This window comes from Dendrobates tinctorius, unplaced genomic scaffold (assembly GCF_039654945.1).
Source record: "Dendrobates tinctorius isolate UK_male_01 unplaced genomic scaffold, ASM3965494v1 ptg000062l, whole genome shotgun sequence".
Taxonomy (NCBI): Eukaryota; Metazoa; Chordata; class Amphibia; order Anura; family Dendrobatidae; genus Dendrobates; species Dendrobates tinctorius.
The window spans coordinates 21417973-21430748 of record NW_027361730.1 but is presented as its reverse complement, the minus strand read 5'-3'; the positions used below and the strand labels follow the sequence as shown (position 1 = coordinate 21430748).

The window sequence follows — 12776 nt, the reverse complement described above, 5'->3', positions numbered from 1 at the left end:
TATATTGTTAAAATCACCCAGTATTATCGTCGGGACTCCCAGGTGACTCTCTACAAACTGAAGACTCTCCTTCAACACTGTTTCAGAATACGGAGGAGGGACATAAAGAGCTACAATCAAACATTCAATTTCATTCAACCTGCCCCTCAAACATACAAACCGACCATCCATGTCTATTTTAGAATCAGATTCACAGAACGTAGTATTTTTTCGAAACGGCATACTCACTCCTCTAGAATAAGTGGAAAAAGTAGAATGTAAACATTGCCCATCCCATCGAGGGTGCAAAGATTGAAGTCTATCCTTTGTCATATGTGTGTCCTGCAAACATATCACTTCCACCTGCAAAGATTTTACATAATCAAGTACTGCTTTATGCTTAGTCGGCTCCTTCAGGCCACGGACATTCCACGTCAATATTTTAAGGTTTCGGGCCATACTACCTAGTTATGAGACATAAAAGCAAAAGAGCAGCGTGAGGAATCATTTCACGCACATACCTAGTCGCAATAACCCCATACATCAAGAGATAATTGAGAGAGAATAGTAACAGTTCCCAACCAGTTCAATACCCCATTTAAGCATAATACTGGAGGCCGGGAGTCTCTTTCTCTGCTCAGCGTGAGAGTCCGGACCATTAACCATCAGCTCTCCAGAGAAGGTGGAAAGTTGTTAACAGCTTATAACCGCCAGCAATCAGGAGCTACAAAAAAAAAAAAAAAAAAATCCTCTCCATACTGCAGTCCCAGTTTGCTCCACATATTGCCGGAGTCCTCGTCATCCAAATATTTTCTCATATTCATGGACCTAATGCAAAATGAAGAGAAAAAAGTTAAAACAAGAAAACGAAGGACTAAGAAACCATTACAAATTCAACTCTGTAGCCCGCGTGCACCACCAGAGCAGACTCGGTGTACAAGGGAGAAGTGGAGTTCCATCGCTTCTCCGCCAACAGTCAATCCAGAAGGAGGCATCTCGAAAAGACTGCTAAAAGGCATTTAGCGCATATCCATTATCATGAAGTAGTTCATGCACCGAAGATAAACAGACTCAAGTCGCTGAATGACGTAATGTTTTCTCATTCTTATCCAACCAATCTCGTGCATCCTTTGGAGATTCGAAAAAACGAGTAGCTTCCATAGCAGCCACTCGCAACTTGGCCGGATACAGCATTGAGTAAGGCACCTTTTAAGGATCTCAACCGGCGTTTAACATCTTGAAATTGCGGTCTCTTATTTTGAACTTGAATGGAAAAATCCGGATACAAAGAAATTTGTTGCCCATTTATTGTTAGGTCAGTCTTGTCTCTAGCTTCTCTCAGGATGGCGTCTCTATCCATATAATGAAGGATTCAGATCAAGACAGTGCGTGGTTGTGCCCCAGGCGGCTGAGGTTTAGTGGGGACCCTATGGGCTCTTTTGCAAATAATGGGGATAGAACATTATTCCCAAATGACTTGCGTATCTAATCCTTAAAGTATTCCACAGCTCTATTTCCTTCTGCCTTCTCAGGGACCCCCACTATACGCACATTGTTGCGGCGCATCCGATTTTCCAAATCATCCTGCTTGGCTATAATTGCTTCTATTACTTTGCCGTATTGTTCAACTTGTGTTCTCACAGGCCATAATACATCTTCCACCTCACTCCGTCTCTCTTCCAGCTCAGTGGTTCTGTCATTTAGGGATCTAATGTCCTGCCTCACATTTCTTGGCTCAACTTTAATGTCCTTCGTCTGCAGGGCCAGCGCTGCGTTCCCCCGTGATACAGCATTCAGGACATCAGTGAGAGTGGGAGGATCAGCAGCCTGTTCCGCAGCGGCCATGAGCACAGAGTCCTGCATCTGTCCCCCAGTTTGAGTGTCTATGGCGTCCCCTGCCCCCTACATTTCCTGGGAGCCATCCACCTCCATCTGCGCTGAATCTCTCTAATCCAGCCTTTGCCTGCTTGTGCTGTTTAGGAAAGCCACTGGTCGGGGATTGTGCATATTTCTGCAGTCTCCTCCCTCCGCCTTTCCTCGGCGCGTCTCCCGGCTGTCAGCCCACGCTGTACTGCGCCATCTCGACATCCTCTCTCCTCACCTCTCCCCAGCCGCGTCTTCCTCATATTGACGGAGATCTCTGCCGCTCACCTCCCGCTCACCGCCTGTCAGCACCGCGGGCCACAGAGGAAACCAATATGACCGTCCAGACCCCTCAGGCTCGGGATAAGGGACTATATCAGGATAAATTGACCGGAGCTCCTGGGTCCTGCTTCCACTCACATTGCCGGCTACCTCCGCCCCCCTCATTGTCATTTTTATCTTGGAAAGTGTTTTTTTTTTTTTTCTTTTAACCATTACTTCAGTCAGGCGGGTTTCGGAGCTGGCTGTGCTTTCTTGTTGTTCCCCCTCCCTTATTCATCTAAGGATAAGGTGGTCTTGCTTCCTGTTCCCTCCTTTCTTCCCAAGGAAGACTAAGCCTTTCATCACAATGAGGACCTCGTTCTCCCCTCCTCCTGTCCTTTTTCATTTTCACCCCTGGAGCGTTCTAACAGGTTGGACTTTGACATGGTGATATGCATTTACCTTTCCAGGACTGCACCCTTCCGGAGAACGCACTCTCTTGTTGTCCCTGAGGGGGTATGCATAGAGGCCTTCCAGCATCCAAGGCTACAATTGCTCGTTGGATCTGGTCGACTATCTAGGAGGCGTATTGGGTTAACAGAACACCTCCCCCTGGGATTAAGGCTCTCTACCCGTGCAGTGGGTGCCTTCTGGGCTGCTTGCGATCAGGCAGCCGTCTTATAGCTTTGCAAAGCAGTAGCTTTGCAAAACAGCGACATTGTCTTCTATTCACGCATTCGCCAAGTTCTACAGGTGTTGCACACCTACTCATCGGACGATGCCAGCCTAGTTTGGAGAATCTTGCAAGCAGCAGTGGCTAGTTTTTTGACCTGAATGAAGTTTGTGCAGTTTCCCTCTCAAGGACTGCTTTGGCATGTCCCATGGTTTCCCGTGTCCCCGAATGACGCAATAGAGAGAGCAGGATTTATGGTTACTCACCGTAAATTGCTTCTCGGAGCCTTCTTTGGGGGGGACACCGCACCCGCCTATGTTTAACTGTGATTCTTTCTATTGTTAGTTTAGTATTGTTTTCTCTCTCATAATCTTACTCTACATTTTGCTTCTCTTGCTTTCTCACTAACTGATCAACTTGGTGCCAGTTGGTGGGTGTACGCTGCTGCTGAGGAGCTAATTTTTTTTGTGTATAGTGTCAGCCTCCTAAAGGCAGCAGCATACACCCATAATTTCCAGTGGCCCCCCCCCCACATAAAGGCACCAAGAAACAGATTTTACAGCGAGTAACCAAAAATCCTGTTTTAAACATAATACTATGGAGTTGAGCTAAAAGACTTGCAGGATCCTGATCCAGCTGCCACGTTAGTAATCTGTTGCTGCTGGAACAGAGCACTGCAAAACTCCTACTAACTGGCAGCCTCAGCACTACTATGAATTAGTAAACCTCATGTTGACACTGAATGTTGTTTTTTTTTTTTTTTTTCCCTTTTGCGTTGTCGACATTTTTTAGAGAATTGAATGTGTTAATTTGATCGATTCTACTATATACTGAAATACCGTAGTGTTGCAGTGCACGGGGTAAATGTCTCCTATGGGTTTCAGCATGGCAGCGACTAGGGCAGACTCCCAGCTATCGTGAGAACACAACGGCCGATAAGAGCTGACGCACGTGGTCGCTGGTGAGATGTCAAACAGTCAGATCTCACCAGCGACGCAGCAACGATACGGAACGATACGAAGGTCGTTGGGACCCTGTCTCTCAGACCTGTAGTATTGAGGTTTTTTGTCGTTGTACCTGTCAAACACAGCGATGCATGCTGGCTAGCGGGACACCAGCGATCAAAAAATGGCCCAGGACATTCAAGCATGATCAGCGACATAGCAGCAGGGGCCCGATTGTTGCTATGTGTCACACGTAGCGAGTTTGCTGTTGTGTCACAAAATCTGTGATGCAACAGCAATCTCGCTAGCGATCTCGCTATGTGAGACGGGGGCTTTATTAATCGTGATCTGACTTCTAAGTAAAAAGTAAATTTATTTGTTTGAGACATATCGCTAGTGTCACTGAAATACTACAGAAGATAAATTAGTCTGATACGTGACATACATGATTCTTGGAAAAGTGTGCTTTTGCTACGTATGTTTTTTACTTTTCCATTTAAATAGTATTTTGTAACTATTCTCTATCTTGTTTTCAAAGAAACATAATACCAGGTGGAACCTTTTGGATGCACCAGACAGCACTTTATTTCCTTGGGATTTTAGATCCACCTATATCAGAAGTCCTCCCTTTTTCAACAGGCTGGTATGTACAACTCCAATCTATCTAATCTATTACTTCTTAATCTCACTGTATATAGCACTAGCACTTTATAGACATCGTCAACACTGTGCCCATTGGGGCTAACAATCTAAATCCATCCGTCCCTCCCATTTAATGAATAAAATGAGTTAAATACAAAGTAACTAAGGAAAGCACTACACTGATGCTACTTTGACTCCAGTGATACGAGTGACAAATGAAGAATGTCCTAAAGAGTGCTTGGGGAAACTAGGTGATAGCTCATCATTTTGGGAAATCTGTCACCAGCTTTTTGCAATATAGTCTGAGAACAGCATCATGTAGGAACTGAGGCCTGGCTCCAGCGATGTCTTTCGCTGGTTTGCATGGTGTAATTTTGATACAATCCCCGTTTGATTTCCTCCAGATCTAGCAGTGCACAGAATACTGAGCTCTCTATAACCCCTGACCACACCACTGATACCTGTGTACACTATTCATTGACAGAAGGCTGCTAATCATTGTTGTTGGCCTGGCTTTACAAAGCAGTTTGCTAGGAGGCACAAGACTTCTAGTCCTGTAGTGATAATCTCCTGCTCTTAAAACACTGATTTTATTCAAGCGGCAACACACAGCCTAGTGACATCATTTGAATCAGAATCTCTGCCCTATATCATGCTACTTTAAAGGGAATCTGTCACTAGGTTTTTTTTTCTACCTTATCTGAGAGCAACATGATATATGCAAAGAGACCCTGAATCCAGCAGTGTGTCACTTAGTTTATTGGGTGCAGGGGTTGTGAAACAGTTTTAGGATTTAGCAAGGCTAACCCCGCCTACAACAGTTAACCCCACCCACACCATTTTCTCTATTTTTATTGTCCTATAGACGGTGAGCTTCTTTTCACAGGAGGGAGTGGTGTCTGACTACCATGCACATGTTGCTGTAGTCCAGACAGGTATATTCACCAGATGATAAAACCTTCAGTAAGTAATCTCACTCAGCCTGATGTATGACACAGTGAAATCTGGGTTTTAACCCGTACCTCATGCTGTCCTTGATTACATAACAAGGACCTACTGATAGATTCCTTTTAAAGGACATGAACACCACAGCTCTGTAGCCCACTATTAGGCCACTTTCAGTATTTGGTCAGAAAACATTTTTTAAATCAGATTATTTTTTTAATAAGCAGTTTTAACTTACAAAATTGAGACAAAGCACACACAATTTTAACATACAGATTTGAGACATAACTCTTACACAACCCCCCCATTATCAAATTATAACTAATATAACCGTAGGTCCCTTAGAATGTGACCTATAAATGTATAGTAGAAAAAAGGGAGAAACACACGAAAAAAAAACAATTTTTAAGGGGGACAATATGAAACAAGATAAGACTTGTACAGCATAGAACTATGAACAGTCAGGCACATAGTACAAAATGAGCAATAGACATATTCATGAAACCTATTCATAAAGCAAGAGATCATATGGAACCAAGAGGGAATAAGGGGTACTGTTATGAATGAGTCACCGTAGGAGGCAAAAACAGAAATGCCAGCTAAGTCCTGAAAACCAGAGAAGTTGGCAACTATCAGATTGCAGACCCCTGAACCTATCAACACAACTAGCAGTAGCCGTGGGAGGTTCCTACGATGACCTAGACCCCTCGTCACAGCCGGAGAGATACATAGGCCTAAAGAAGGAAAGGGGAAATCTAACTGCCCCAGAGCAGACCCCAAAGCAATAGGCAGCCCCCCACATATAATGACGGTGAAGCAAGATGAAAACACTTACACAGACAGAAAGACAGGCTGAGCAAAGACGGGGCCCAAAAACTACCTAGATAGGAACGGATAGGAAGGCTGCTGTCTGCAATCTGCCAAAACCCTAAAATAGCCAAAAGGTGATATCAAAATGGCCCTGAAGCACTAAGCTTCAAAAACTAATCCGCACTCAGGTACTTTCAGAAGACAGAGCTCACGGAACACTGCACACTCCAGCAGGGAGTGGCAGAACCCAAAAAGCAAGAAAAACAAAAACAAATCTTAGATGCAAACGGCAAAACAGCAAACTTAGCTTTAGGAGAGCAGGAATCAGACTGGTGTCCAAGAGTCCACAGAGAAATCACCCGCAGGGCAGAAAGGGTGTAGGCTGCCTTAAATCCAGTCAGTGACTCCACTCAGCCAATCGTCTTCATTAGTCCCAGGTGCCTGATAATCAGGCTCACTACCTTCCTTCACTAGAATAGGGAGTTCACTAGGCCTCAGTGACGGAGGGGAAAATGAACTCACAACAGTACCCCCCCTTGAGGAGGGGTCACCGAACCCTCAATAACGCTACCAGGGCGATCAGGGTGAGCCGGATGAAAGGCACGCACCAATCTTTTGGCATGAATATCAGAGGCAGAGACCCAGGAATTATCCTCCTGACCATAACCCTTCCACTTAACCAAATACTGGAGTCTCCGTCTAGCCAGACGGGAATCCAGAATTTTCTCTACCTCATATTCCAAGTTACCTTCAACCAATACAGGGTCCGGAGGTGCCAACTCAGGCACAACTGGCTCAACAAACCTCTTCAACAAGGACTTATGGAACACATTATGGATCTTAAATGTGACAGGAAGAGCCAAACGAAAAGAGACCGGATTAATAATCTCCAAAATCTTGTAAGGTCCAATAAATCTAGGCTTAAACTTAGGAGAAGCCACCTTCATAGCAATATTTTTTGATGATAACCACACCATATCACCAATCTTAAACTGGGGACCAATGGTCCTATGTCGGTTGGAAAACCGCTGGGCCTTTTCCTGGGAGAGAGAGAACTTATCCACCACTTGGTCCCAGATCTGGTGCATTCTCTCCACCACAGTGTCAACATCTGGGCAGGCAGAAGGCTCCACCTGCCCTGAAGAAAATCGAGGGTGAAAACCAAAGTTACAAAAAAAAAGGTGACATCAAAGTGGCAGAACTAGCTCTATTATTCAAAGCAAATTCAGCCAAGGGCAAAAATGAAACCCAATCATCCTGATCAGCGGAAATAAAACATCTCAAATACGACTCCAAGGTCTGGTTTGTTCTCTGTCTGCCCATTGGTCTGAGGGTGAAAAGCAGATGAGAAGGACAACTGAATTCCCAACTTGGAACAGAACGTCTTCCAAAATTTAGACACAAATTGAACTCCTCTGTCAGATACAATGTTCTCAGGAATCCCGTGCAAGCGAACCACCTGTTGCAAAAACAGAGGCACCAACTCAGAGGAAGATGGCAACTTAGGGTGTGGTACAAGATGAACCATCTTAGAGAACCTATCACAAATCACCCAAATAACAGTCATTCTTTGAGAGACCAGCATATCAGAGATGAAATTCATTGAAATATGGGTCCATGGCCTTCTGGGGACCGGCAAAGGCATCAACAACCCACTAGAGCGAGAACAAGATTTAGACCGGGAGCAAGTCCCACAGGACTGCACAAAATTCCTGACATCATGAGACAAGGTGGGCCACCAAAAAGAGCGACTCACCAGATCTCTGGTACCAAAAATACCTGGATGACCAGCCAATGCAGAGCAATGAACTTCAGACATCACTCTCTTCGTCCACTGGTCAGGAACATACAACTTTCCACTGGGGCAACGCTCAGGTTTGTCCTCCTGGAACTCTTGCAGAGCAAGTCTCAAATCGGGCGAGATGGCAGAAAGAACTACCCCTTCGCCTAAGATGGTGGCAGGCTTGGTCACCACAGGAGAATCAGCAAAGAAACTCCTAGAGAGGGCGTCTGCCTTGACATTCTTAGTTCCAGGAAGGAAAGAGACCACAAAATCAAAACGTGTAAAAAACAAGGCCCACCTAGCCTGTCTAGGGTTCAAGCGTTTAGCCGACTCTAGGTAAATCAAATTTTTGTGGTCAGTGAGGACCACAACTTGATGTTTGGCTCCCTCCAACCAATGTCTCCACTCCTCAAATGCCCATTTCATGGCAAACAGTTCCCGATTCCCCACATCATAGTTACGTTCAGATGAAGAGAACTTACGGGAAAAGAAAGCACAGGGATTCATTTTAGATGTTACCGGATCCTTTTGGGACAACACCGCTCCTGCACCAATCTCAGAAGCATCCACCTCTACCTGGAACGGGAGTGAGACATCAGATTGCCGCAGAACCGGGGCAGAGGTAAATCTACGCTTCAGCTCCTGAAAGGAAGCAACCGCCTCCGGAGACCAATTCAAAACATCCGCTCCTTTCCTGGTCAGGTCAGTCAATGGTTTGGCAATACTAGAAAATTTTGCTATAAATTTCCGATAAAAATTAGCAAAACCCAAAAACTTCTGGAGGGACTTCAAAGAAGTGGGCTGAACCCAATCATAAATGGCCTGTACCTTGGCCGGGTCCATTTCAATAGTTGACGGAGACAAAATAAATCCCAAAAAAGAAATTCTCTGTACTCCAAAAAGGCATTTTGATCCTTTGACATACAGAGAATTCTCTCTCAAGATCCGGAACACAGTCCGAATATTTTCCACATGAGAATCCCAATCCTTGGAGAAGATCAAAATATCATCCAGATAGATAATCAAAAATTTATCGACAAAGTCTCGGAAAATATCGTTCATGAAGCACTGGAAGACAGAAGGGGCATTAGTGAGCCCAAAAGGCATCACCAGGTACTCAAAATGTCCCTCCGGAGTATTAAACGCCATCTTCCATTCATCCCCCTGCTTAATGCGGATAAGATTATACGCCCCCCTGAGGTCAAGCTTGGTAAACCAGCAAGCACCTCTGACTCTAGAGAATAGATCCGAAATCAGGGGTAACGGATACTGATATTTAATAGTAATTTTATTGAGGGCACGATAATCAATACAAGGCCTTAAAGAACCATCCTTCTTGGCCACAAAAAAAAAACGGCACCTAAGGGTGAAGAGGATGGTCTAATATGACCCTTCTCCAACGCCTCCTTTATATAGGACCGCATAGCCTCGTGCTCGGGTACAGATAAATTGAAGAGCCGACCCTTAGGAAATTTACACCCCGGGTTTAGTTCAATAGCACAGTCATAACTCCTATGAGGAGGCAAGGATGCAGACTCATTCTCACTAAATACATCATAGTAGTCCGCCAAATAGTCAGGAACCTCATGCGACTGAGAAGAGGTGGAAAAAAACGGAGCCTCACTAAAGGTACACCGGCAACCCCAACTCACCACAGACACAGACTTCCAATCCAAAACTGGATTATGAATCTGCAACCAGGGAAACCACAGAACAACGGCATCATGCAGACCATGCAACACCAAAAATCTGCAATTTTCTTGGTGGTCTGGGGCGACCCGCATGACCAACTGGGTCCAAAACTGAGGTTTATTTTTAGCCAGAGGGGTAGCATCAATCCCCCTCAAAGGGATAGGCGTCTGCAGAGGTGTCAACGGAAATCCACAACGTTTAGCAAAATCCAAGTCCGTTAGGTTTAGCGCTGCTCCCGAATCCACAAAAGCCTTGGCGGAAAATGTGGACAGGGAACAGATCAGAGTAATCGCCAAAAGAAACTTAGGCTGAACCCCACCAACAGAAAACGTGTGTGCAAAGCGTTTCTCACGTTTAGGATAAACATAAATAACATGTGAGGCATCTCCACAGAAAAAACACAGCTTATTACGCCTTCTGAATTCCTGACGTTGCGCCTTAGACAAAACTCTATCACATTGCATAGGTTCAGACGTCTGTTCAACCGGCGGCAACACCTCTCATGTAATCCTACGTTCACGTAAACGCCGATCAACCTGAATGGCTAAAGACATAGAATCGTCCAGACCAGAGGGAACAGGAAATCCCACCATAGTATCTTTTACGGCTTCTGACAAACCCTTCCGAAAGAGAGCAGCCAAGGCACTATCATTCCAGGTAGTAAGGACCGCCCACTTTCGGAACTTTTGACAGTACAACTCTGCAGATTCTCGACCCTGGTTCAATGCTAACAGGGTCTTTTTCAGCCTGATCAATAGCATTAGGTTCGTTGTACAGCAACCCCAAGGCTTGAAAAAATGCGTTCACATTAGTCAGAATAGGGTCATCTGGTTTCAAAGAAAACGCCCAATCCTGGGGATCGCCGCGCAGCAAAGAGATGACAATTTTAACCTGCTGCGCGGGGCTCCCTGACGAGTTAGGCTTCAAAGCAAAAAATAATTTACAATTATTTTTGAAACTCAAAAATTTAGATCGATCCCCAAAAAATACATCAGGTGTGGGGATCTTTGGTTCAACAGCATGTGAACGAGCAAGATAGGCGGAAATTCCTCGCACTTCAGCAGCGAGCTGCTCCACACGATCAGACACTTGCTTTATCTCCATTGAGAGAAAAAAAAATAAATTCCCCCTACGGCCTCAGATATAGAGGAAAGAATATACAAACACCTTTTTTTTTTTTTTTTTTTTTTTTATTAACACAATTCTTTCCTGCTATTGAGTACCCCAGGATCTACGGTTTGGCGGGTGATTCTGTTATGATTGAGTCACCGTAGGAGGCAAAAACAGAAATGCTAGCTAAGTCCTGAAAACCAGAGAAGTTGGCAACTATCAGATTGCAGACCCCTGAACCTATCAACACAACTAGCAGTAGCCGTGGGAGGTTCCTACGATGACCTAGACCCCTCGTCACAGCCGGAGAGATACATAGGCCTAAAGAAGGAAAGGGGAAATCTAACTGCCCCAGAGCAGACCCCAAAGCAATAGGCAGCCCCCCACATATAATGACGTTGAAGCAAGATGAAAACACTTAGACAGAAAGACAGGCTGAGCAAAGACGGGGCCCAAAAACTACCTAGACAGGAATGGATAGGAAGGCTGCTGTCTGCAATCTGCCAAAACCCTAAAATAGCCAACAAGCTGATATCAAAATGGCCCTGAAGCACTAAGCTTCAAAAACTAATCAGCACTCAGGTACTTTCAGAAGACAGAGCTCACGGAACACTGCACACTCCAGCAGGGAGTGGCAGAATCCAAAAAGCAAGAAAAACAAAAACAAATCTTAGATGCAAACGGCAAAACAGCAAACTTACCTTTAGGAGAGCAGGAATCGGACTGGTGTCCAAGAGTCCACAGAGAAATCACCCGCAGGGCAGAAAGGGCGTAGGCTGCCTTAAATCCAGTCAGTGACTCCACTCAGCCAATCGTCTTCATTAGTCCCAGGTGCCTGATAATCAGGCTCACTACCTTCCTTCACTAGAATAGGGAGTTCACTAGGCCTCAGTGACGGAGGGGAAAATGAACTCACAACAGGGTACCATAATTAACGAAGCATAGGAAACAGATTCTCCAGCAGCAAAATTTGGGATGGCAAACCTGGGGTGTTAAGCCAGGGGCTCCAGATTTTATTAAATTTTCCGATAGCTTTTCTTTTAATATACATTCCTTTTTCCATCCTTATAGAACTATTGACTCTATTAATAAACTCCTCCACCGTCGGGGGTGCAGATTGCTTCCAGTGCAAGGCAATAGTTTTCGTGTTATATATAGAATTTTAGCCATACCGATCGCCAGCGGGTCTTCCATAGGAACATCCGGTATAATACCCAGCACACAGACCTTTGGATCAGGGAGCAATCTTGTACCATAAACTTGCCAACGTATTCAGAACATTATTCCAGAACCGTCCAAGCCGAGGACACTCCCAGAACATATGCATAAGGTGTGCATCAGGTAGGCTACATCGGGGGCAGCACGAGTCACTCCTTATCGCAATAGAACGCGGGCGTTTTATATTTCCTATGTATTAGATACCTCTGCGATAATCTCTGGGCCTCTGATAACGAAAGACAGGACACTGAATTCAGCACATAGTCCCACTGATCATCTGAGAGCTGGCCAACATCCTCCTCCCATCTAGCTTAGGTGCAAAGGGGTACTTATTGTGGAATGCATTCAGAAAACATTTTTTACATCAGAGGGAAAGTATAATAGAAAAAAATGCACCACTTCTGCATTTTTCACCTACTCTTGGTGTTGGCTTACAAATACTGAGGTAAAATAAATGTGGTTTACATTCCGATATATATTTATTATAAATAACCTCTTTCTAATCTGTCAATTTTAGGAAAAAGCCCCAGCACCTCTGCAAGCAATTGAACGAGCCCACGTATTGCTTTATTTAGGGGATTCCGTCACTACTGACCACATTTCGCCTGCGGGAAGCATTTCTCGTACAAGTCCTGCTGCCAAGTACTTGATTCAGAAAAAGTATGCCATCTTCAGTAAACATTCTAAATGCAACCACTTATTAGTATTATCATTTATTTCTGTAGCGACATTCATTCCATGGTGCTGTACACTTATGTGGCCATTTCAGCACTGTTTTTGCCTGTTTTAAGCTGCTTCATTTTAGTGGTTTGTTTTTTTTTTTTTGTTTTTTTTTTTGTTTTTTTTAATTTTTCCT

At 44.6% G+C, this 12776-nt stretch overlaps 1 protein-coding gene across 1 annotated transcript in view; it reads left to right on the top strand.

Annotated features, from left to right (window-relative positions):
* The window catches only part of IREB2 (iron responsive element binding protein 2), a 148483-nt gene that overhangs the window by 125527 nt on the left and 10180 nt on the right, over window positions 1-12776 (top strand). The window contains exons 18-19 of the mRNA XM_073579368.1: window positions 4259-4363; window positions 12438-12580. Coding sequence (XP_073435469.1) covers window positions 4259-4363; window positions 12438-12580 — 248 coding nt within the window. The remainder of the gene's footprint in view (window positions 1-4258; window positions 4364-12437; window positions 12581-12776) is intronic.